Source organism: Labeo rohita, chromosome 7 (assembly GCF_022985175.1).
Source record: "Labeo rohita strain BAU-BD-2019 chromosome 7, IGBB_LRoh.1.0, whole genome shotgun sequence".
Taxonomy (NCBI): Eukaryota; Metazoa; Chordata; class Actinopteri; order Cypriniformes; family Cyprinidae; genus Labeo; species Labeo rohita.
In genome coordinates this window covers 15,728,978-15,755,356 of record NC_066875.1, presented here as the reverse complement: position 1 = coordinate 15,755,356, position 26,379 = coordinate 15,728,978, and the positions used below count along the sequence as shown (strand labels likewise).

At 38.2% G+C, this 26,379-nt stretch overlaps 1 protein-coding gene across 1 annotated transcript in view; it reads right to left on the bottom strand.

Annotated features, from left to right (window-relative positions):
- Positions 1–25,975, bottom strand: part of LOC127168780 (uncharacterized) — a 49,996-nt gene extending 24,021 nt beyond the window's left edge. The window contains exons 1-2 of the mRNA XM_051115852.1: positions 24,399–25,975; positions 24,037–24,338 (exon numbers count right to left, since the gene is read on the bottom strand). Of these exons, the coding sequence (XP_050971809.1) occupies positions 24,037–24,338; positions 24,399–25,967 (1,871 nt within the window). The 5' untranslated portion in view covers positions 25,968–25,975. The remainder of the gene's footprint in view (positions 1–24,036; positions 24,339–24,398) is intronic.
- Between the last annotated feature and the right edge of the window lie 404 nt (positions 25,976–26,379).

Below are 26,379 nucleotides of genomic sequence, written 5' to 3'. Positions count from 1 at the left end.
GAGCCCGTCTTCGACAGAACAACTCAGCTGCTGAGTTACAGGCTTTTTGCATCCTCTACACGAGGAGCGCATCTCAGTTCCACCGTGCACTTCTTCAGCGAAATACAGGTTGTATACATTTTAATATAAATATAAAGCCTTTACTGCGCTGTAAATTATATTACTTTACACAATGCAACATACAAGTCAGCTGCGTCAGCAGCAGTCATTTTTTTCACATAATGGAAACGTCTTTTGCCTTGCAAACATGAATGGATTTTGGCGACACACCGGCAAGATAATTAGCACAATTTCTGTGAAAAGTGATTATAGAAAATGGTTGAATACCCTTAAATTAAAATGCTTCTCTTAAATGTTATTTTTTTCTAAAATTATTGTTAAATGGGTTTAATAGTATGCAGTATTGTATGCTGTTGTATTGTATGCTATGCTTTTTTTGCCCAATTAAATTCAATTTATCTTATATATTTTTTGTCCATGGGTTTTCTTGCTTAATAATAAATTGATTATTTCTGTTGCCTCTATAATTCTGTGTGTGATTTTCAATTTCCATTTTAGCCAGAACATTTTTTAACATTTTTTATACGAAAGTTGACTTAAATAAAAACATTTAACCCAACCAGCTGGGTCAAAATAACCCAGCATGTGTTCTGTCCAATATTTATCCAGCACTGGATTGCCAGATGTTTTCAACCCAGCATTTTTTAGAATGTATTTATTTAATTTATTAATAAATGTTCATTAATTGAACATATTAATAAATCTTAATTTCCATCCAATTTTGGGTTCATTTTAGCAAAAAATTAGTAATTAACCAATAAGTTAAGTTAAGTTCCCAGAAAGCTAGGTTAAACATTTAACCCAAAATCCATCGCTGGGTTTGTTCACATTCGACCCAGCGTTGGGTTGTTTTTAACCCAGCATTTTGATGACCCAGCAGATGATCGGTTTTGTCACGACACATAAAGGGTCACAAAATGATAATGTTTGAATTTCTTACAAAATGTCAAAATTTGAAATCTGAGAATTAGTTTAACACCTAAAGTAACCTCTGTCTTGTCTGTCGACACGTTGTTAGTGTCCTCTTTGCTCCGCAATATATTTTTTACTGAGTGAGAACATGATGTGTGGCTTGAGAGCGCCATGGCTTGTCGGACATACAGTAGCAACAATAACAAAGGAGGATGGGTCTTTGCGAAGGGTCCCCACCCTATTTTTTTTTTTACTTTTTCAATAATTGGTTTACTTGTATGTACGTCTCAGTACAGAAGAAACCGTCATTAGTTTTTTACATCACGACTTTAAAATCTATTTCACCACAGGTCAGATGTGTAGTTATTTTGTTTTATCTATACTGAATCAATTCTTTCTTTATGATGTTTCTACTAATGCAAACCATTAGTACAGACAACTGCTTTTAATGCAGTCACAGCCAGGTGCCACCAGGCTAAATGATCTTGTTCCAGCTGTGGGATTACATTATTTTTTTTCCAGGTCATCATCTCAATTTAGGTCTAGGGTCACTTTCATTTAAACTCTGCTGTTGCTTTGAGTCGTGAAATGAACCCATGACGTTAAAAAAAAAATTGTTCTTTTTTCAGCGTGTAAGCTGACATTTAGCCCCTCCTGAAAATATTACCATCAAATTAGAGGACTCTAATGGAATCTTTGCTATGGCACCTCGATACAGTATAGCCACACAATCCTGCAGGCGCCACAGTGTATTTGCATTCTGATTTTATTCCCTTCAGCAAATTTTAGTGAATAATAATCACACACGTTCTAAACGATGCACCAGTAAGAATCACATGCCCATTGTGCTTCCTGAGTCCCTGCAATCATCCTTCCTGCCGGAATCGAAGCCACATAAATCACATCACATTAACTCGCAATTAAGGAGACCTTTGAAATTCCTCTCTCATTTCATAAAGGCTTCTGCTAAAAGAAAACCAATCATTTTGCTTTCTGCCACTATGACCTCCCTCCCTCCCTCCTACTCTCCCCTCATTGAGTACAGAAAAAAAAAAAAGATTCTTCCATCGACACCCTTGAGTCACTGATAACATCGAGAGCATGGCTGGTCAAAAGCCAATTAGGCCCCAGTCAACACACGTTTGTTTTCAATACGGTTCCTTTTCTAACATTTCGAACACAAATTGGTGGCATTAATGTTCTTGCTGCAGGATAACAGCATTTTTTTAATAAGGAATTCATGTCCAACACAGCTAACAGCAAAAGAGCTGATTTCTTCATTATAAATTGCCTAGGAGGTGTGCGGGGAACTTCAAAGTGTTGAAAAATTGCATTCAAATGTTCTATTTGTTCATTTAGAGAAAAAAAAATACTTGGATAAAAATAAAGGCAGGAAGCTGGGCTTTATTACAAAGTTTTGAGCCTATTTATATCAAAAGCGTCTCAAGTGTCACCAAGTGCACTATTGATTTAAGCAGTCGAATCAAATAATTTATCAGTTTGCTGTTGAGTTGATCCTTCCGAACACACTGCTGTGAGCCCTTAAAGGTACTCTGTCTGGGTTTTCTTTTAATTGTTGTGTTTCAAGAAGTGACGGTGACACATTTGGTGACAAGTTTCCTTCCATAAGAGTGAAATTAGCATTTCACAGAAAAATACCACATTTCTTATTATTAACGAGGCAGCCAAGTGATTTGGGTAGATCAGAGGTTAATTGACTTATCATCTGTGTTAGAATGTGCCTTTGAAAAGTTTCTTTTTTCCTATGAATCCAGGGTAATTATTTCTGCTACTGTATGTCAGAGAACAAATAATTTGGAAAATTTGAGTTGGGAAATATGAAATCTTACCAAGAAGCTATAAAAAATGTTCTAATTAAAATAAACTATAAAAATTAAAATGACAACCATGGAAAATGAGAAGAGAAATAATTCAGAGAAACAGAGGAGAAATACAGCAGAGAACAACAGAGAAATAATTCTATTAAATGTATTAATTTTGTGGCGTAGCTTTCGTTTGAGCACAGATGCATCACTCTCATCAGGATTTCATCTGTAAAATGTTAATTGCAGTAATGATAATGATGATATTTGTTTTTAATGTGAACATGCTGAGATAGACTACAGAGTGTTCCTGAATATACAAAGCAGATGGCTTTATGGTAATATTTAATCATGTTAACTGACATGGCATGAAAATGGGTGAGAGTTAAAGGCAAAGTTTACCCAAAAATAAAAATTCTGTCATTAATTATTCACCCTCATGCCGTTCCAAACCCGTGAGACCTTAATTCATCTTTGGAACACAAATTAAGATATTTTTGATGAAATCAGAGCACTTTCTGAAACTACATAGACAGCAACGCAACTGACACATTCAAGGCCCAGAAAGGTAGTAAGGACAAAATAGGATAAAATAGTCCACACTCCTAAAAATAAAGGTGCCTCACGACGTCTAAATGATTCCATAAAGAACCTTTAACATCTGAAGAACCTTGTGAACCGGAAAGGTTCTTCAGATTATAAAAAGATGGTTCTTTAAAGAACCTTCGACTGAATGGTTCTTTGTGGAACCAAAAATGGTTCTTCTATGGCATTGCTGTGAAGAGCCTTTTAAATCTCCTTTATTTTTAAGAGTGCTTGTGACATCAGTGGTTCAACCTTTATTTTTATGAAGCTACTTGTGTGCAAATAAAACAAAAATAACTTATTCAGTTTTTTAAATTCAACTTTATTCAGTTCCTTCTCTTCCATGTCAGTCTTTGACATAAGTCTACAATGACACATGTGTGTGCATTTCTCTGCTTGCAAACAAGGCACAGCACATCCGGGTTCTATGTCAGAATGCCAGCTCCTTTGTCAGCAGGACCACATAGTACTGTCCTGAATGCGCATAGAAGACTGACAGTTTTCTTTGGGTTAATAAAATTAAGGTCTAACCACTAATGTCACATGGACTATTTTATCAATGTCCTAACTAGCTTTCTGGGCCTTAAACGTGGTAGTTGTGTTGCGTCTACGCAGGACCAGAAAGCTCTCAGACTTAATCAAAAACATCTTTATTTGTGTTGTGAAGGTGAACAAAGGTCTTACGGGTTTGGAACGACATGATGGCAAGTAATTAATAACAGAATTTTCTTTTTTGGGTGAACTTTTCTTTTAATGACTTTATACATCTATTTATTTACATATATAAACAGCCATTGTTATGATGTTTTAATGATGGCTTCAATGCCTTTGAAAGAAATGCTCACCACCTTAATTTGATCAAAAATATTGATTTTGATACATTAAAACAGTTTTACAATTTAGTTATACTGTTTTCTATTTTAATTTATTTAATTAAAATATAATTTATTCCTTTGGTGGCCAAGCTGAATTTTAAGGATAGTTGTAAGTTTCATATAATCCTTCAAAAAAGACTTTAATATGCTAATTTATTGCTCAAGGAACCTTTCTTTATTGTAATCATAATTAAAACCCCTTTTTTTAGAATTTTTGGATGAATAAAATGTTCAAAAGAACAGCATTTATTTGAAATTGAAATCTTTTTGTAAAAGTAAATCATTTTGTAACAGTATAAATGTCTTAACAGTCACTTTTGATCTGTTTAATGTGCCCTTGCTCCATAATAGTACTATTTATTTCATTAAACACAGCATGGCCCTGGACAAACCTTCATATACCATAAACGAGAGAACTCTAGGTACTAAACAATCCACTTACATACAGAGAAGTAGTTCACGTACAGAGACATTTTCAAAGAATTCAAAGAGATATTCCAAGAAAGCATTTGAACCCTGAGTGTGGGGCATCTGAGAGGGATGGTTTATAGAGGATGCTCCCTCGGCTGTTGGGTGGGTGTAGCTGCTCATTTCAGCAGCCCGTGACCCTCGATCTGATTACATCTGCCATTCTGTCTCTCAAGCCCCGCTGAAGCTGACTCGAACTGATGAACTCGGCCCCAGAGCAGTCAAACCGCTCTGCAAAAGCTGAGGCCAGCCGTAAAGAGCCTTGGTCGAAGATGGCCTCTACTGCTATGACCAGCTTTGTGCTTTCTTTTAAAATGGTTTGGGGGTAGTTCGAACAACAAAATATAGACTTCTGCCTCACCCTGTCAGGGGCCCTATTTTTCTTTCGCTGACATGTTGAGCCAAGGTCTCTGAGCTGCCACCTCCTCTTGTTCTTCTCAACCTGGCCACAAGGCCTCCAGACTACAGATAGGGGTTTTGGGGGAGCGCTGAGCTGTCTGCTCAGTGGCCCGACCAGACCCGATGACCACCAGAGGCCTCTGAAAACGTCATCTTCTCTGAAGTAGAAATCTGGTGGATGTGCGGGTTGGATGAGTTGAGCTCACAGCGAAGACTTCTGGAGATTGTGATGTGGATATGAGAGAGATTTGGGGTCATCAAGGTCTCTTCCTTAGATAAATGTTGTCAAAATGTGTCTCGGTTATTTTTAGTCGATTTGCTGGAATAGCCGCATGCACGAGAAACAATAAAGAGCTGCGTAAGAGTGCTGGAAAGATCAAAACACTTCAAAATCAATAAGAGAGATGCTTTCTCCTAGTAAGGAGAAGTCTACAGCGACCTTTTCATAACAAGAGAGATTTTGTCATGCAAAGCACAAAATTGTGACTGACTTACCTATGAATTCCCCTGATGGCCATGAACTCGACTGCCACATCAAGCAAATTGTAGCATTCTTAGACAAAACTGGCTCTGAAAGGGATTTATGCTTGGAAAAGAAAATGGAACAATAAGGAAAAGCACACGAGAGAAATTGAAGAAGAGGAAGAGAAATGAAAAAAAAAATCTGTGCTTTTGAGTTCTGCAGCGCGGAGTGTCACATTCTTCACCTCAGGACTGGCGAACACTTAACTCGACGCTGTCGCGATTCCTCCAATTACTCCTGACAGCCTCCCCGCTCGTGTGGGAGGTGGCTCGCCCCTGAAGTGCTCGGCGGAATACCAAGGCGCCACAACATCAATTATTTAGTCCGTCTTCCCATTCGCATGCTGCCTTAACAGCCTCAGTTTTGTCCCATTAGAAATAAAGGGGCTGACTAGATTTTTGCCCATGATGTAGTATGGGCATATTTAAATAATCATTTTGGATATGATCTGTGTGGGGTTCAAATGTGGTTTAGCAATGAATACAGAAGTGGTGTGAGTTTGATACATACAAATCAGGTGGAAATTGCATCTCCACGCAGGGTCTGTGGGATTAGCGTGTTGGGGGAGACTGACTGAAGAGAGAATAGACTGTTATAGAGACAGCAGGTCTTACTCATCGCATGGAGTCAGTGCTAAATACAGGCCAGTGCTAAATACAGCCCAAACTTGCTAAAACTACATCCGGAGCACTGTAGCATTTGTTGTGTAAAAGATAACGTGTCCTGAGGTGTTCCAGACAACAGTGAAAGATCACCTGCGTTAATCAGTCATTGCATTAAAACTTCAGTCATTGCTGTTTTAAACTTCACAAGTTATGTGATCTTTCAAATTTACATTATGACACGACAGCTGTGATTTGAAAATAATTAAGTTTTAAAAAAAAAAAAAATCATTTTTCTTCAACAATGAAAATAGTTCAAAAGACACCAAAGTATCTAACAAAAAGGAAATATTTGAAAGAAATTAATACTTTTAATTAACAATGATGCATTAAACTAATCAAAAGTGACATTAAAAGGCATTTATGTTTTAAAAGACTTCTGTTTCACTAAAGCTATTCTTTTGAACTTTGTTCATCAAAGAATCTTAAAAACAAATAAACAAAAAAATGCACCATAGTTTCCACAAAATATTAAGCAGTGACACTGAAGACTAGAGTAAAGGCAGCTTTGCCATCACAGGGATAAATGATACTTTTATATACATATAACTTGAAAACAGTTATTTTAAAGAAAAAGCTTTTGAAAAATAGTGCAAATATGGACATAACTGAGTATATATATACTGCTGTATGCAATGGTATGGATAATTTACACTGCATAAAAGTGTCTGCTAAGTCAGTGAATAAAGAACGTGTGAAGCGCATGCATCCAAAGCTCATATAACACATAACATACGACTAACATATGAAAGCCTTTTTTGTTTGTTTTTTTTTTAATGTATTTTTTGCCCCGTTTCAATTTTTCTTGACTCTGTTTTAATGGTTAAATTTAAAAAAAATTAACAAAAAGCATGCCTAATTTAACAGCAATTTATTAAAAGTTTAACAAAAATTATATATTTTAAGGCCAGGTTTTTTTCTTCTCAAATTCAGTTTTATTTTCTACCAAATACTGTGTTTTCCATTAGTTTTGTGGATTCCATTTTAATTGGTTTTATTAAATTTTACTAATCAAAAGCATCTCTAATTAACTAGCTGCTCTATATTTTAAAAATAGTATTTTATTTAGTATTACTTTTTCAGAAATACTGTTTTACATTTTTCAGGTAAATACATTGTAGTAAATACTTTCTTCTGGTAAATATTTCTTAAAAATGTTATTTTTATTTATTTATTTTTTTTGTCACCATTTTTTTAAGTTAAACCAAACTTTTATTTTGATGGGTAGGCTTACTTCCACGCTGAAGAAAAAGGTGAATCTGAGGATAGTTTTTCTCAAAGAAAATGGAAAAATGTTCATTAAGTGACTCTCAGGGCAGTTCTAGAGATTATCCCTGCATCCCAAAGTTCACACTATTCATCCCAAATAGTGTGTGAGATTACAATAAGCGTGTCCCAAAGCATAGTATGCTGAAAAGAGTATGCCAAAAGTCCTCAGATGGTCTACTATTTCAGGTCCATCTGAAAAATCCATCTGACGTATTTCTTTAAAATTGGCTTTTCTTTCTGTATACTTCGTATAGGTTTCTATGCAAGTACTGGTACTTCTGATTGGGATGAGGCTGGAATTTAGCGAGTTTGAAGTAAAAGTATTTGATGGATGTGTACTATGTGTCAGGAGCATTCACTTAGTATCATTATCTCATTTTTGACCAAGATGGCTTTTAGCTGGCTTGCATCTGAACTCTTCATCTGTTTGGTCGTTAACTTTTAAATGCTTCATTATGCTTCATATATACTAAATATATAAGTTACAAATCGAATTAAAATTCAAGCAGCAAATACCTGAGAGCAACAGTTTCAGAGTTTTTAGATGCTTTTTTTCTTGTAAGCAGTCACAAAATCACAAACCCTCTCATTGCAGAAAAAACAAGTGGTCAGAGGAGATGCATTCATACCAGGTATAACTGGTAAGTGTCTCACCTGACCACTCACCCGAGACAGTTAGACCAAAGCTATGGCTCTTACTAAGTGCATTACAGCTGATAATTAACTCATATCAGTGAGAAAGAGTTATGGGAGGTGAGTTTAGCATCAGTACTTTTGTTAACTTATCATCGCTCCCGAGGTAAAACAAAACATGCAATGAAAAGCCCTTGAGTACAACAAATATAGGTAGTTCAAGGTGTAGAGGATATTGCAGGAGAGAGGTGAGAGAAATAAAAAAAATTAATTATAAAAAATAATGCCATAGCTACAGCTGTTAATTGAGATTGCTAAATAAAATGCATGGTCCTTGATGTTTTAACACTGCTACACACAGAAAAAAAATGGTGCCTCAGCGGTTCTTTGGTGTGATTGTGGTGCTATATAGCACCGTTAGTGTATAAAGAACCGGTCAAGCCCCTGTCTGGTTCTTCAGCGGTTCTTCAGTGGTTCTTTGGGGTCGTTAAGGTGCTATATAGCACCACTGCCATACAAAGAACCTGTTAAGCCTCTGAATAAGGATCTCTAACTCTCTCTTAAACTCTTCAGTTGGGGAAAGGATTAAAAACAACATTAACATACAGTGTATTTCCTGAAGATCTTTTTGCCCCTAAGGCCCCCATAAGGAAATATTTCCCACATAAGACCTTTTGACCTTAGAAAAGCATAAAAGTGATTCAAGATATTTTGCCATTGTAGTAAATATATTTACTACTATTGTAGTAATACAAGCCCCTATGATTGTTTCTATTGAGCACCATTTTTGTTGAAGTAATAAAATGCTATGGTACATCTGATGGTTCTACATAGAAATAAGTTGTTGTGAATTAAGTTAAAAATCCTGCATTAAAAAAAACATTTAGTTCTAAGTAGTCTGAATCTGGTAATTGGGCATAAATGTTAAAAAAGACAAACATGCATCGATTGGTCTCAGACGGTGGTTCACACAGCAGATAGCAGAAGTTAAAAATCAGTGCTTTCACAAAAGTTGTGGGCTTTTATCTGGTTAAAAAAGGTATAATAGTGACCTTTCAACCTCAAATTGGATAAAAACTAAAAGATATAGAAATCGTATAGTGGAGGAAGTAGTCAAAAGTCAAAAATCATTTAAGATTGTAAAGTTGGTATCAACAGAAGCCACACTCAGATACTGGATTTTAATAACACGATTCTTCAAAGGTGCACAGCAGATCTAGACACATTTACATTTCAAAAGGATAAAGATTGCTTTCATTTCTGATGTTTTCCACAAAGGTGACTTTATATATATATATTTTTTAAAAGCATTTTAAAGAGTTTATATATCAATGTGTTTGACACTTTGTGTTGTCATTCCATTTAATGTCTTTCTGTTCTGTTTTTTAACTTTTTAATTCCTTTTTTCTACCTGGTAGGGGGCAATTTTATGGCATTGCTTTTAAGCCTGAAAATGTGGTTCTTCACAGATTTGCGCAGAATAATCTCAAATTGCTGTCAATATAAGACTGACAAAAATTCTGTAATTCAGAAAGTTTTTTTTTTGTTTGTTTGTTTGTTTTAAATCACAGACATATCTCATGAATCTTTTCATAAATGAAGTGTAGACAGGGTATAAATAAGAGATTCACTGTGCATTGTAGGGAGCTTCGTTGATTAAAATGGAACTTTGTGAGATGAACACTTCAAAGATGAGTGACAGCTTTTAATGATTATTGAGGGAGTTTGTAAATGTGATATTGGTTTAATACAACAGTTCAATTTACAAGAAGTTAATATTAAGTGACTTACATTGCTGACTAAAACAGTATTGCCTGATTTTTCTCCGTTTCTTCAACAAAAATAGTTTGAAACAGAGTAACAGCTGAGCCGCTGTGCATTTCCATTCAAACACAGCGGTGTTTAGTTTAGGAATGAAGGTGTGTTTTAAATTTATTTATTTATTTTTTTTTTTTTTTTTTTTTTTTATTATTTATTATTTATTTATTGATTTATGTAGTCAATAAATCAATAACCCGTTCATTCCTTGCTTCATTCCTGATGAAATCAGCCGTTCGATCGAATCAAATGAATGAATGATTCAGTGATAAAATCAATGACTTGCCACCACATACTGGCAGTTTTAGTTTGATTTTTAAAGTATCTTTTCAGTTATTTAAAATAAATAATTTCATATTTCACTATTTACATTTTTTTATTTAAAACAATCTCAACATGAATTATGAATTTAATTGCACTCATGCCACCTCTGAGCCTCATTAAATGTCTACAAATACACTTTCAAGTTATTCTGTGCCACCTTTATTTGACATAAAAGATAACGTACTTTTAAAAGAGAAGTCCACTTCCAGAACGATAATTTACAGATAATGTACTCACCCCCTGTCATCCAAGATGTTTGTGTCTTTCTTTCTTCAGTCATAAAGGAAAACATTTCAGGATTTTTCTCCATATAATGGACTGCTATGGTGCCCTGAGTTTGAACTTCCAAAATGCAGTTTAAATGTGGCTTCAAACAATCCCAAATGCGGTTGTAAACGATCCCAGCCGAGGAAGAAGGGTCTTATCTAGCGAACAATTGGTTATTTTCATTTAAAAAAAAAAATCATTTAAATACATTTTAATCTCAAACACTCATCTCGTCTTGCTCTCCCTGAACTCTGTGTATTCTGGTTCAAGACAGTTAGGGTATGTCCAAAAACTCCCATCTTATTTTCTCCCTCAACTTCAAAAATCATTTCAAAATCATCCTACATCGCTGCAGAAGTACTGACCCAGTCTTTGCAAAGTGAACATGCAAAGAAGATCAAACACCCTTAACAAAAAAGGTAAAACAGCAATATAGGACGATTTTGAAGTTGAGGGAGAACATGAGATGGGAGTTTTTCAACATACCCTAACTGTCATGAACCGGAAAAAAAAAAAGTTCAGGCAAAGTAAGACAAGACGAGCATTTGACATAAAAAAATATATTTTGTATAACTTGTATTATTTTTATGAAAACATCCGATCGTTTCGTTAGATAAGACCCTTATTCCTCAACTGGGATCATTTACAACCGCATTTAGGATCATTTGAAGCAGCAGTTCAAACTCTGGGCATGATAGAAGTGCTGAAATGTTTTCCTCAAAACACATAATTTCTTTACGACTGAAGAAAGAAAAACATGAACATCTTGGATGACAAGGGGGTGAGCACATTATCTGTAAATTTTGGTTCTGGAAGTGGACTTCTCCTTTAATAAAGTTAGAAAAATGGCATTACAAAGGCAAAAAATTCCCCCAGTAAATAACTTTGTAATATATCACCTTGTAATGAAAAGGCTCATCTTTGATCATCATCATTTTGATTATTGATTTGAAGGTGCTCCTAAAATTTTTGACTGTGCTACTAAATTGCTAAATGCTCTTAAATGCTCTTAAAAATAAAAGTAAGCGTGAGAGTGGTTATGTTCTTTAAAATAGCATTGCAATGTTCATCCTACCAGCACTGATCATACAAACCAACCTGTCAGAAATCTGGATTAACTCTCTGTAACTGTTAGACAAATGTCTGCATGGACAAGAAGACTTAGAAAGATAGACGGACAGAATAGACTGTAATATATATATATATATATATATATATGCATAGTAACACAAGCCAGGACTAGCAAGTTCCCATTAGCTGAATCACCTGAGGTTCTCAGTGGGATTTTGGGGAGAATTAATTTGCATAGGTTAATATCCAGCAACTCTGGAAATTACACTTGAAAGGATAATTACTTAATTTCCCTCATCCATCCCTCCTCGAATCTTTTTTCCGCTCATCACAGGTTATGTAAATCAAGCCATCAACTGGTGCCGCAGTAGTGAGTGTTTAGACAGTGTGTAACATAGGCTTGCCTTAACTCTTTACTCGACGGCTCGCTCAGTCACTGAACAACCATATTGATTTACATTTACTTTAATTCCCCTTTCCCGCACCCTTTGTGTCATTAGCATAGGGAGAGCAATTCAGTTCAACTCCAGGTAATTTCCGCAATAACAGGAGTCATTAAATATGCCTTGGCCAAGCACGCACTTCATTTTTATTCAATTGTGAACAGAATTAATCTAAAGACCTCTCATAAGTCTTAAACACAGAATTTAAAATGCCTATTTCCAGCCTTTGGAAATGATTAATTAAAAGAAGCTGAAAGACAAAACACAGACACACAGACAATTTCACAAGAATAACAACATTAAGAAAAAGATGTCAGATGTCAGTTACAAATTAGCACCTTATGCTTCATAAACACATACGTTTGCAGGCCTTTTACTTCTGCTATATGCTAAACGTCTTAGATGTTTCTCCACATACACTCCCACACACACACAAAGATAGCTTTGGACCAAACTCAATGTATGTCAGCTTTGAAATAGTGTTCGACCCATGGGGCATCATTAGACATTTGGAAGTAAACAATGTACACTTTTTGCTGCTTGTTTTGTGTTAAGGCAATGTACAAATGCACAGTAGGTTTTTATGTGAATGTGAGCATTTTTACAGGTGAGGGGAGCTATTCAGCTTGATTGTTAAAAAATAAATAAATAAAACTGAAAAATTGTCACACAAAACCAATCAATATGAAGTACTTCATAATGCGCCAAAGTGTTAGCATTTATAGTGTCATGCTCTAAATAAGAAGTGGGTGTACCTTTCATACAACTTTTGATTACTGGCTATATAAAGCCATACATTGTAGGTGTTAGTGGGGATAAAGTTTGTAAAAAAAAAAATTGAAACTGAAAATAAAAATCATACACTCTCAGATCTTCTTTCTTCAATTTCAAAATTACTCCTCCATTCAAGAAAATGTAACAAAGACATTCTGCCACTGTGATTTTTCCGAGTGCAGCCGTTTCCCCTCAATGATGGTGTAATTTTGAAAATAACAAGAGAAAAAGATCTGAGAATTTAGCTTTCAGTTTTATGAGTATGAACTTTATCCTGAGTCTAGTAAAAAAAAAGACTGTGCAATACATCATCATACTATCATATGCATAAACAGACACATATAAACACAAATGTTCACGATATCACGTGTTGTGTAAATATTGGACGTGACCACCTGCAGCCGCAGTCCTCACTCTGTCATTACACAGGAAAAGCATCACCCTCCCTCAGATTCCCGTCCTCACAACATCTTTCAAAACAGCTTTCACGTACTTGATGCCAAATCCAACAAAAACATTGTAAACACAACCCCGTTCATTATCGTTCACTGCTATACTTTAAGTTTTTCTCATCTAGCACATTGTTTGGGGTGCATATATTCTCCGGCTGAGGACGCCCCACGGTGTATTGGGTCACAGCGTGTCTTTAGCTCAGCAGGGGGGTGTAGGTAATGAACACAGATGCTGTCAGTTCACTGTAATTAGCTGTATGAGCAGGAATTGGAGAGCTGCAAGCAGGTGGCACCACCCAAAGAGCTCATCAGAAATCAACACTGAGAGTTTTGCTGAAGTTGAAATTTAAAATGCTTCAAGGTTACATGTTTAGGATGAAGTTCTGATGAAGATGGCTTATCGTGAAAGACTGTCTAGGTTTGGAGCATTTCTCAAGTTTTGATCAATGGCACTTTTTAGTTTTGCTAAAACGCAGAATACACAGTTGGATTGTTGCATAAATTGTTATCAAATGTGGGCCCGTATTCACAAAACATCTTAGGGCTAAAAGTAGTTCATAACTTGCCGACTTAAGAAAATCTTAAGAAAATCTGTCAATCCTAAATTTAGGACTCCAAAATTTTTGCTCTAAGAGTATTTCACAAAGCGTTAGGAGTAGTGAAGAGGACTCCTAAGTCACTAAGACCAAATCACAAAATATTCTCCCTGCTGAAAAAACAATACAAACCTTCACAAAAATATTAATGGTTTCCACTACAAATACCATTACAAACATTACAAACTATCAACTTTTAACCATTAAAGGAGTAGTTCACTTCCAGAACAAAAATGTACACATAATGTACTCAACCTATTGTCATCCAAGATATCCATGCCTTTTTTTTCTTCAATCGTGAAGAAATTATGTTTACTGAGGAAACCATTTCAGGAATTATCTCCATATAGTGGACTTCCTTGGTGCCCGCGAGTTTGAACTTCCAAAACGCAGTTTAAATGCAGCTTCAAAGGGCTCTAAACCATAGGTATTCAAACTAAACAAATAAATACTGTACTTTACTTTGAAATACTTCTAAATAATTGTTTTAGAAAACATGAATAATGTAATTTAACAGAAACTAAATATTTTCCAATTCCAACTTGCTTATAATATTCATTTTTTACAGGGTATTTACAAAAGGAACTATATAAACGTCTTTTATATATTAGAATGGGGGTCCCTCGCACAATGATTATTATATTTAGGGATCTTTTTCTTAGATTATATTTTTAAAGATCTTTTTCAAAAAAAAAAAAAGGTAAACTTTTTAACCTCAAATGCTTGTCTTGTCTATCTTCCATGCACATGCATACTCTGTGTAATCCGGGTCAGTACAGCTGGGCTATGTCGAAAAACTCCCATCTCATTTTCTCCAAGTACCGACCCAGTGTTTACAAAGTGAACATGCAAAACCCTTTACAAATAAGATAAAACAGTGATACAGGACGATTTTGAAGTTGGAGGAGAAAATGAGATGGCAGTTTTTCAACCTACCCTAACTGAATTGACCCGGATTACGCAGAGTATGCATGCGTGTCGCAGAGCTAGACAAGATGAGCATTTGAGGTGAAAAAGTATCTACATTTTTTTAATTTTTTTTAGAAAAGGAGCGACAGTTTCGCTAGATAAGACCCTTATTCCTCGGCTGGGACCGATTAGAGCCCTTTGAAGCTGCACTGAAACTACATTTTGGACATTCAAACTCATGGAAGTCCACTATATGGAGATTCTGAAATGTTTTCCTCAAAAAACAATTTCTTTACAGCTGCAGAAAGTAAGACGTACATCTTGGATGACAACGTGTAAGTACATTATCTGTAAATTTTTGCTCTGAAAGTTATTAAAAAATTAAATAAAAAAAAAATAATAATGTGTGTTTTGGGACATATTCCATTAGGATTTAGCAGTTTTAACAAGCCACCAATAGAATGTAGCGACCAATTACCAGTAGAGACCAACAGCCACCATTTCAGTTCCCATTAAAACCAGTGAAATTCCAATTATAAACAGTGAAAAAAAAATCTGTGATGGTTTTTAATTGTTTTTTTTTTTTTTTTTTTTGGCTGGCTGTTGCCAGCAATCTGCCTCGGAATGTAAACATTTTAGAAATGCGCTGCATTTATTTGTACACATTTTCCCACACATCTCCAAATATTCCTTTGATTATATCCTTGTTTTCATTAAGTTGAGCAAGAAGCTGTTCTTATGTCCAGTTTGGTTTTCTTTTACACTTGCATTTCTTACTATCAGCCATGATTATTCTATTCCGTTAATTAAAAGCTGTTTATATGCATATGCGCTAATTGTGTACAAGAAGCACACATGTAAGAGGCTGACAGTTAGCTGAACATATACTTGTTTAATTAGCGACACTTAGCCTGCATTTTAAAATCTTTATTTGAATGTGCAACATTTTTATTTCTAAAGCTTTTTTTCTTTAATATGACAACATAATATCACGTTCTACGATATTTCTATGAATAAATCTCGAACAGAGGCCCATCCCCTATCAGCCAATCATTGTGTGCATAGTTAGTACGCATGCTAACATCATTCATAGCAACGAAGTCAACCCCACCCTTACTCTTAGTTTAAGACTTCCCTCTAGTCCTTAGTAAAAGTTTGTCTCAGCAGCTTTGTGAATAAGTTTTATGTGAAATCTTTTACTGCTATTTAGGAGAACTCTTAGAGGTAAGATAACAATTGTCTTCAACAATAGATCATCTTTCACATCTTTTCACAAGCGCTTGGATATGTTTACTAACCGGTTGGCCCTCCTTTGGCAGTAATAACTTCCACCAAACATTTCTTATAATTGAGGATCAGACCTGAGGAATTGTACACAACTGTTCTACACAAAGCTGTTTTAATTCAGCATTTATCTTGATATGTCTAGCAAAAATTGTTCTCTTGAGGTCAAGCCAAAGCCATGTCAACAGAGATGCCAAAAGATTTCTGAGTCTTTACCTAACACTCTAGAGTTCTTCTGAATATCACTAAGCAGTCTGTGCTGTGCTCTCGCAGTCAACTTTGCATCTTTGATCAAAGATGGTACAAAGTTTGAGAACGACTGTGCTAAACAAATGTACAAAAATAAAGGTTCTTCATTGTAATTCCATGAAGAACTTTTAAAGGGACAGTTCACCCAAACATGAAAATTCTGTTATTAGTAACTCACTCTCATGTTGTTCCAAACCTGTAAGACTTTCATTCATCGATTTTTTTGATGAAATCCAAGAGCTTTCTGACCCTGCATTGAATTAACGCAACTACAACGTTCAAGGCCCAGAAAGGTAGCAAGAACATTGATAAAAAAGTCCATGTGACATCAGTGGTTCAATCGTAATTTTATGAAGCTACAAGGATACTTTTTGTGCACAAAGGAAAAAAATAACAGCTTTTTTCAATTTATTTTCCGTGTCAGTCTTTGACGCACATTCACAAGAGTAGCATGATGTATGCGTCAACCTGTGTTGAATAAAGTTCCCTCTTCTTTGTGCACAAGAACTATTCTTGCGTTGCCGTCTATCCAGGTTCAGAAAACTGTCAAAATTCACAAAAAATATCTTAATTTATGTTTTGAAGATGAACAAAGGTTTTAAAGGTTTGGAACAACCTTTTGTTGGAAGAACCTTTTGTTCAATGGAAATTTTCCATGAATGTTCAAGTGGAAACAGGTTCTTTAGAAGTTTAAAATGTTCTTCACACTAAGAAATATAAATGGTTCTTTTAAGAATTGTTTACTGTAAAGTTCTTTGAGTAACCCAAAATGTTTCTTCTATGGCATCACTGACCCTCCCAAAAACTTTCAGAACCTTTATTTTGAAGAGTATAATTATTCTACAAACTTTAATGTTACAATTGAACTATTAGGGACCAATAATAAACCAGACAGATTTTCAGTACCCGCTGGGACTGTGTGTCCGGGCTGCTCTCCCATTCCATAAGTGCCATGACGTTGTTGTTGTTAAAGTGAGTGGGAAACCTGCTAACCTGAAGGGCTAATTTAGCTTTTCAACCTAATGTGTGGTAGTGAAATTTCCATTTGTACCGTTTTTTTTTTTTTTTTTTTTTTCTGTTGCTGACTGCACACTCTCTTTCTCTGCTATGATTATTTTGTCAGTGTGCACCTAATTGTGTAAATCCCACAGCTGATTTTATCCAATGCAGAGATGTTTGTTCTCGCAGCATGAGGTATAGATCTCTTGTCAAGCGGTCACATCAGCATCAGTCACCTGCCAACTGTTGTTTTGTTTCACACAGCTTCCATCTGAGTCATGTCACCTCCCTCAATACACTGATTCCTGCCCATGTATTGGCACAAGCTAAACAATTTTTTGTTTACGAAGGACATGGGGCAGGACCTGGGCCATTTGATCAATAGAAGCAAATTTATCACATCAATTCATATGCAAATAAACAGTCCTTGTTTTCTGGCTTCACAAGTGTCCATGGGAATAAAGAAGAGGAAAAGAAGCAGAAGCAGAAAACTTTAATAGTGCTGGCCAAATTGGCAGTTTACACCACAGTTTTTCTCTGCTCAGCATCAAATATGTTATGGTTCTGACAGACGAATGCACTAGTCACTATACTCAAGAGGGCTATACAGACAAACCATTGCATTGGCGCCATCAAACCAATTTCAGAAGTTTATAATTATGGTGGATATTTTAGTTGTTTAGCAAGAAAAAGGAAGGGCATTTTTGTTTCTTTTTAAGCCAGTGCTTATTGCAACGACATATTATTCTAGAACAACGGTGCATCACTCTGACTGCTTCACCACAGGGATTCCAAGCCACTTTCCATACAGTTTCTGCTAACCAAGCAGGCAAACTCTTGAATAAAACATTTTCAGGCATCAACTTACAGAATTACCTCTCTGAATGAGAGGAGAATTTTTGCTATGTTTCAGTTTGCAAGTTTGTTTTTGTTTTTTCCTTTAACTCGCTGAGTTTTGGCAATGAGGCCGTGGAGTGTGACAAGCATTATACAGGTTTTTACAGAACACCTGCTGTGTTAATGTGACAATACATACACGTGCCAGCTACTCTATATACACAGTCGGGAACCAAACCAACAGATGCCCACTTGTCATGAATATCGAAGTACTTAGTTTGTTTCCAAGCAATACCTTAGAAACAAACAAAACAATTTACCAAACTCTTTGTAGAAATAAGTTTAAGCTACTTTTTATGCATTTCAGCACACAATAAGTAGACTGTAGCCCACTTCCTGAGCCCACAGTGGTTCTGTTCGTACTGCTCATAAATAATAAGAATTTCAGTGACTCTTTCTGAAAGTTACATCATTATGCTTGCAGTTAGTGACAAGTGACTTTATTAATGAGTCATTTAATTATTTAACCAGTTCAAGTAAAACATTTATTCAGTCAGGAACACAAGAAGTGACTGTCTTTATGAGTGAGTCGCAGAATCATTCATTCAACCAATTTGTTCGAAAGCATGTACTCAAGAATGAAAAATATTTTTTGAGATGCTCAGCTTGTGTTTTGGAATTGTTTGGAAGCATAAGAAAAATACACAAACTGGGAATATTGGGCCTCATTTATGAAACGAACATATGACAGAAAATTAGGTGTACGGTCGTTTCTACGCAAAACTTGGAATTTATTATGTTTATTATTATATGGATGTGAGCGGTGGCTACGATCAAATCTTACATCAGGTCTGAGCTCACGTACGCAAGTTTTTGAGTTAGCCTGGATTTGCATGAAATACAAAATTGTGGAGAATTGTATAATGACAGCATTTTGTTCATTTAGATTATTTTCCTGACCGACAAATGAAGTTTTTATTATTTTTTTTTTTTCTTTTGGGGTTTTAGCTTTATATGCGCATATGAGGAAACCAAAACCATGAGCATTCACAGATCGTTGTATCATGCATTTGCCGCGATTCTGTGAAGAGAAAAACTGAAATTATTATTATTAGTTATTAGAAATTAATATTATTATTATTAGCATGCCTATTATAATAAATGGGGCTACATGAAATGTGTTTCTCTTAAATAATCAACAGATTAATAAAAGGAAAAAAAACATGCAACAAGTATAGGCCGCTTTTTGTTTTAGTGACACTCGTAATGCATTTGATTTGTTTTCTTTATATCTATATTTCATTAAATGCAACCGATCGCCTAGGCACCTCACGCATACACACACAACATTTTAGTGTTGCTAACTTGACATTCCAGCCATTAATCTGCAAAAAAGCAGTCAACCGAACATAAATGTTACACTGCTCAATGTAAAAGGTCCACTGTAAAATCAGAGTGCAGCGCAGAAATAAACATTTTTGCGCATGTGAAGGATATGTTTTACGTGGATATTGAAACACAAGCGAATTACAAAGATTTGTTTACATCACAGATAATAGTTTAGAAACCAAATGTTACGTGGCAAAAAATGAAAACATTTGGATGTCGAATGAGAGAGGCTTCTGAATCCAATGCGTTTAGTTTTGCTTTAATAAATTAGCTTGACATTTGTATTCTGTTTATAATGAATGCCACTATAGCCTAATTTGTGTTTTACTTTATAGTTTAATATAAAATTTTGTAGCTACTAATTTTTCATTCTTGTTCTGTAATACCATTACATTTAAAGGGTTTGTTGTGGATTACGAGAACTAAATAGGCTATATAGTGTTTATATTGTTTGTAAATGTTTTGCTATATTTACTGGTATTTAATATGCATATAAATTAATGGCATTGTTTGCAATTATAAGGTTAAAGGGTATTTTTAGAGTAATCAATTTCTTTTTCATGAGATTATTTCCTCTTTTGGGCCGAGTTATGTTTCTCCTGGTCGTAAAAACTCTAGGGGCAAGGCTTCTAAACCAGGGTGTTTTTAGGAGCATGATATTCATATGACGATTGTTTTATATCAACAAAGATCTTTCGTACGACAGGATTGGCGGCATACGAATGTTTCATAAATCACGCGTGAACTGTGTTCGTTTCTACGTTAGATTGATAAATGAGACCCACTGTGTCCAAATACTGCCTTTACAAGTTCACATGCCCATTTATTTTTGATTAATAATAATGTTAAACGTATTTGGTTTGCTGTCCTCGAAGGAGGGCTTTTCCCGAGACTCCACTGCTGTCTCACGACTAATTTTTTACGTATTTTACAAAGTGGTTAATTCGCATGAATTAGTACAACCTCACTCAACCAATTTTGTATGATTTCTGTGAGAAGTAGGATTAGATGGGTGGTTATTTGTACAAATTCATACGAATTTGCCAAAACGTAAAATGCGTACAGTTTTTCCCAAAACATACAAATTCATACAAATGGGCCATCTAGAAAAACATGGACAAAATAGCAGTGAGATCGGGTTGGAGACTCAGCTCACACACTGTGGAAACCTCATTTAATGTGATGATTGAAAGGACTGGATGATAAGGCTCCTCCCAAACTTGTGTTTAGAACTTCATTTATTTTTTATTGAACTGCTGAATAAAATTAATCACACTCACAATTGATTTGTTGGTCTGAATTTAAGTATGATTCAGATTTATTATTACCTGTGGTCCCCTGAGGCAGAAATCAATGAATATTTGCTATAATCAAATGTAATTTCTTCAATAAATATTCCTGAAATGCACATTGCTTATTTCATTTCATAGACATGCAACTGACTACTGAAACAGTGTGAGATACGAGTGTTTTGACCTAAGGAAATTTAGAAACTGAACCTCTTGGAAGTTTAATTGAACACCGCTGCTTTAGATCATTAATTCTGAAGTCCCATTGATTAGTGAAACAGTCTAATAAGTTTCCCTTAGTTAGAATCACATTGCTTACATTTATTCACTGTTATGCTTTTTATGAGAAAACCTCTGTTGCCAACTTGTTGCCTACTAACATTTTTTTTTTCTCCATAGCTCTCTGCAGCTAACAGTAAGACACCAATTAATTTTCCTAATGTTAGCCAGCTAACTAGCAAATTTCTTTCTCAAGATGTTACAGTTCACTCTAGGGCTGAGGTTTGGATTATTAATATGATTCTCAGCATGCAAATGCTTGCACACCTCATTCCACAGACTATCCAATTCATAACCATTCTAATTTTTTCCTCTAATTTCTTATAAATAAAAGTAAGATTTAGAAATGAGAAAATGTTGAACTGAAGCATACCCTTTGGGTTTTAATTGGCTTTAATCTTGATTAGAAAGAAAATGTTGTCTTTATTAGCATAAAGTATGATTTTAACAAGATAAAACATAATTTTTAATTTTCATATTTGCTTTTTTCCCTTCGTAAAGTGAATATCAGCTATATGTAATCTGAATAATACATGGAAATATTATTTACAGGTTAAGAAATGTAAGAAACAAGCAATGCATATGAGAACAAATGTAATTAAAATGAACCTTTCATAACCTCAGTGTATTTTAATGGACTTTTATTTTCTCACCACTATGTCTATTGCTATTTTAGACAAATCATGTTTTGTGTTGTATTTAATAAGAACAAAATGCATATGTGAAGTTGAGTTTCATGCATTGTTTCATTCTACTTCAGCACACCGTCCCTCCCCTGTCTCCAGTTCATAACACACACACTGACGCATCTGTCTCACCTGCTGGTCCCCTATCCCAGTCCTCTTATAGCTCTCATTCAAGTTCTGACAGCCATGGAGCACGTTTACCACATCAGTGGGACTCCAGATCACTAGGGGCTTTGCCAGCACCGCTATCTCCATAAATTACTTGGATCGTGGGGCACGTAAGCAAGCTTGTTAAAACTGCAAATGAAATAAATGGAATTGAGGGGAAATGAGAAACGGAGAGAGAGATAGAGAGAGAGCAAAAAGAGAGATGGTTTTAGGAAATGATAGAGTCAATACGAGAAAAGACTTTGAGAGGAGGCTGATGCTGTTACGCCCACATGGGAACGTCTCAAGGAAGAGAACGAGATGCTGGTGGAAAAAGAGAGAGGGAGCTATCAAACATCAAAGCTATTCAAACTGTAAAAGGGATGATTTGCAAATGAACATTTCATGGGTGGGTCCACTGGGATGGATAAAAAGCTCTCGGTCTTCCTGAGGTTATGAAGAGTGGGTGTCATGTCAACAGATGAGACAAATCCGCATGGGGCCCACTTCTTGTTGCACTTACACCACAGTTGGACTTTCTTACAATGATTGTTTCTTGGTTTTGTGTGCATTTCAGAGTGAATGCTGGCTGACTGTAGGTAAGGATTCACGGACCACCATATTTACACTGGAGAGAAATAACTTCCAACATGTAAGTATCAAATCCCTAACAAGCAAGTTCAACTGTTGTTAAAATGATATAACACTTTATATTGTTGGGATTAGCAAATATTAATGTTAAACTGTTGTCATTGTGGTTGTCATCAGTGGCAGAAAGTTACAGCTACACTTTGTCTCTACCTTGTCTCTGTCTCTATCACTTTTTCTGTGTCTTGATTCAGATTTCCTTTAATTTGTCACTTCTATGCTCCACATTAAAAAGTAATTTTGTTTCACGTCCACATCTCAGTAATTCAGGGCAAAAGTATAAAATAAATAGTGAATTAAAAAAAAATACTAATAGCTAAAATATGCAAAAATATAACTTAAAAAGTGCAGTTGTAACGATGAGAGAGTGACGAGAGGCGAGCGGATCCATATGCATGCTTTTTATTAATGGACGAGGCAGATACATGGTCAGGCAGGCAGGGTAATCACAGGTACAATCAGGAATGATGAAGACGAAACACAAAGGGAGTCAGTAAGGCAGGCGTGAGTCCAACGAGGGGCGAACAATATCCGAGAGGGGCGATCCGAGAGAGAGTAGTCCAAAAACAAGAGCGAAGGTCAGAAGGGAACGAAGAAACTAGGAAACACTTGGAACACTAGGAAATAATCACTAAACACTCAACAAACCGCGATCGGTACAAGGAAGTCCGGGGTTTTATGGGGCGCCTGATTAGTCATGGGGGCTGACGTAATCAGCGCGGTGGTGGATGGGAGATGCAGTCCAGGATGCCACGTAACGGCCAGGGAGTAAAAAGAGGTGAGAGAGACATCTGGTGGTGGGTAGTCCGTGGAGCACCGACCAGATTCGTGACATAGCCCCCCCCCAAGGAGCGGCTTCCAGACGCTCCAACAGAAACAACAGAAAAACAGTCCAGGGGAGCGGTGGGGGGCCAGGAGACTGAGGCAGCACTGGCTGGGCAAAGGCCCTCCAGGGTGGAGCCGGGGGTGGAGCGGGAGGCTTGGGAGCCCTCCAGGCAGGAGCCGGAGGCGGAGCATGGGGCACTGGCGTCCTCCAGGGCGGAGCTGGAGGTGGAGCAGTGCTCCGGGGCGGAGCAGGAGGCAGAGTAGACGTCCGGGCGGAGCAGGACTCCTCCAGGGCGGAACTGCAGGACTCCTCCAGGGCGGAACTGGAGGCGGAGCAGGACTCCTCCAGGGCGGAACTGGAGGCGGAGCAGGACTCCTCCAGGGCGGAACTGGAGGAGGAGCAGGAGGCGCAGGAGCCCTCCAAGGCAGAGCCGGAACCCGCGTCACAATCCGGGACCTGGGGAAAGCAGGGACAGAGGAGGCAGACAGAACAGGGGAAGAAGGCGCAGCAGTCCCCGGGCGGAGCAGGAGGTACCGCAGCTCTCCGGGCGGAACAGGAGGTGCCGCAGCTCTCCGGGGCGGAACAGGTGGCTCTGTCATGGACTGGGACCTGGGGAGAACAGGGACAGAGGAGGCAGACAGAAGAAGGGGAGAAGCAGAGAGTATTGAGGTGAACGCCCCCTCCATAAGAGGTTCCACAGCTGACGCTGGCACCTCTGGAGGCATTGGCGCAGCTTCTCCTACGGGGAAGGCCTCAGGGGCGGACTTGAGGTCAGACGGGACCTCTGGAGCAGACTTGGGACCAGACGGGACCTCTGGAGCAGACTTGGGACCAGACGGGACCTCTGGAGCAGACTTGGGACCAGACGGGACCTCTGGAGCAGACTTGGGACCAGACGGGACCTCTGGAGCAGGAAACCGCGTTATGGCCTGGGACCTAGGAACAGTAGAGACAGAGGAGGCAGACAGAATAAGGGGAGAAGCAGAGAGTTTGAGGTAGAACGCCGCCTCCCTAGGAGGATCTACAGCCGAAGCTGACACCTCAGGAGGCATTGGCGCGGCTTCTCCAACTGGTGAGGCCTCTGGGTCTGTCTCGTGGTCAGACAGGGCCTCCGAAGCAAACTTGAGATCAGACGGGAGCTCTGGAGTTGGCTGGCGAACAGATGAGACCTCTGGAGCTGAGTGTGCAGCCCACACACTGAGAATGGCGATTGCCAACACGCTAGGAGACATGACGTGACAAGGCTCAGGGAGGTCAGACGAGACCTCTGGCACAGACTTGACGACGGGTAGGACTTCTGGAGTCGTCGTCAAGTTCTCTGGAGCGTAGCTTGCGGCCCAGATGCTGAGGATTGCGGTTGCCATCACACTGGCAGACATGATGTGACAAGGCTCTGGGCGGTCAAACGAGACGCGACTGGACTCTGGGCCGTCAGGCGGGGCGCGACTGGACTCTGGGCCGTCAGGCGGGACGCGACTGGACTCTGGGCCGTCAGGCGGGACGCGACTGGACTCTGGGCCGTCAGGCGGGACGTGACTGGACTCTGGGCCGTCAGGCGGGACGTGACTGGACTTTGACTCTTGGAGATCAGCGGTGACTTGATTTGATACGTGAAGACCAGCGGTGGCTTGAACTGGCTTGTGAAGATCATTGACTTTACTTGACTCAGGAACCACGACTGTGACCTTGCTTGACCCGGGAGCCACGGCTGTGACCTTGCTTGGCTTGGTTTGAACGGCTGTGACGTGACTTGACTTGGTAGGAACAGCTGGAACATGACTTGACTTGGCTGTGACTTGACTTGACTTAGTAGAAACAGCAGCTGGTGCAGGTTCAGAAGAGGCAGACATGACCTTGACCGGTTGTGGCCTGGCTGACGTGACGTTAGCAGGCGCTGGCTGGGCTGACGGGGCGTTAGCAGGCGCTGGCTGGGCTGACGTGGCGTTAGCAGGCGCTGGCTGGGCTGACGTGGCGTTAGCAGGCGCTGGCTGGGCTGACGTGGCGTTAGTGGTAATCTTTGCGTCAAGCACTGGCGTGGCGGCCCTCTTGAGCAGTGCAGACTCGGGCTCAGGGATGATGGCGGAAGCTTGACTGGACTTGGAAGCTTGACTGGACTTGGAAGCTTGAGCTGTAGCCTGACTTGACTCAGGAACAACATGGCTTGACTCAGGAACAACAGCTGTAACGTGACTTGACTCAGGAACAACAGTTATAACGTGACTTGACTCGTGGGGAACAGCTGTGACTTGGCTTGACTCATGGAGAACGACAGCTTTGGCTTGACTTGACTCTGTGTCTTGACTTGACTCAGGGGTAGCCGCCGCGACAAGGAGCGCCACTTTAGCTGCCCGTACTGTCATTAGGGGTGTGTCCAGCACGTGGGCCATCATGACCACAGGTGGCGTCCGGGCCCTGACCACAGGTTCTGGAATGGCAGCCATATTGTGGAGCGGCTTGGAGACGGCGGCCATTTTGTGCAGTGGCTCTGGCATGGCAGCCATCTTGTGCAGTGGCTCTGGCGTGGCTGTAATTTGACTTGAAACAGAAGCGACAGCTGTAATTTGACTCGACACAGGAACTACAGTTCTGGCTTGATTTGAAACAGGAAGAACTGCTTTAGCTTGACTTGCCTTAGGAAGAGCAGCTCTGACTTGACCTGATGCAGGAAACACAGCCCCAGCTTGACTTGACACAGGAACAGCAGCAGTAAACTTGCTTGACTCAGGAAATACGGCTGCAACTTGGCTCGGCAAGGAAACTTGACTTGACTCAGGAAACACAGCTGCAACTTGACTTGACTTGGAAACTTGAGTTGACTCAGGAATTACAGCTGCAACTAGACTAGACTCGGAAACTTGACTTGACTCAGGAAATGTAACTGTA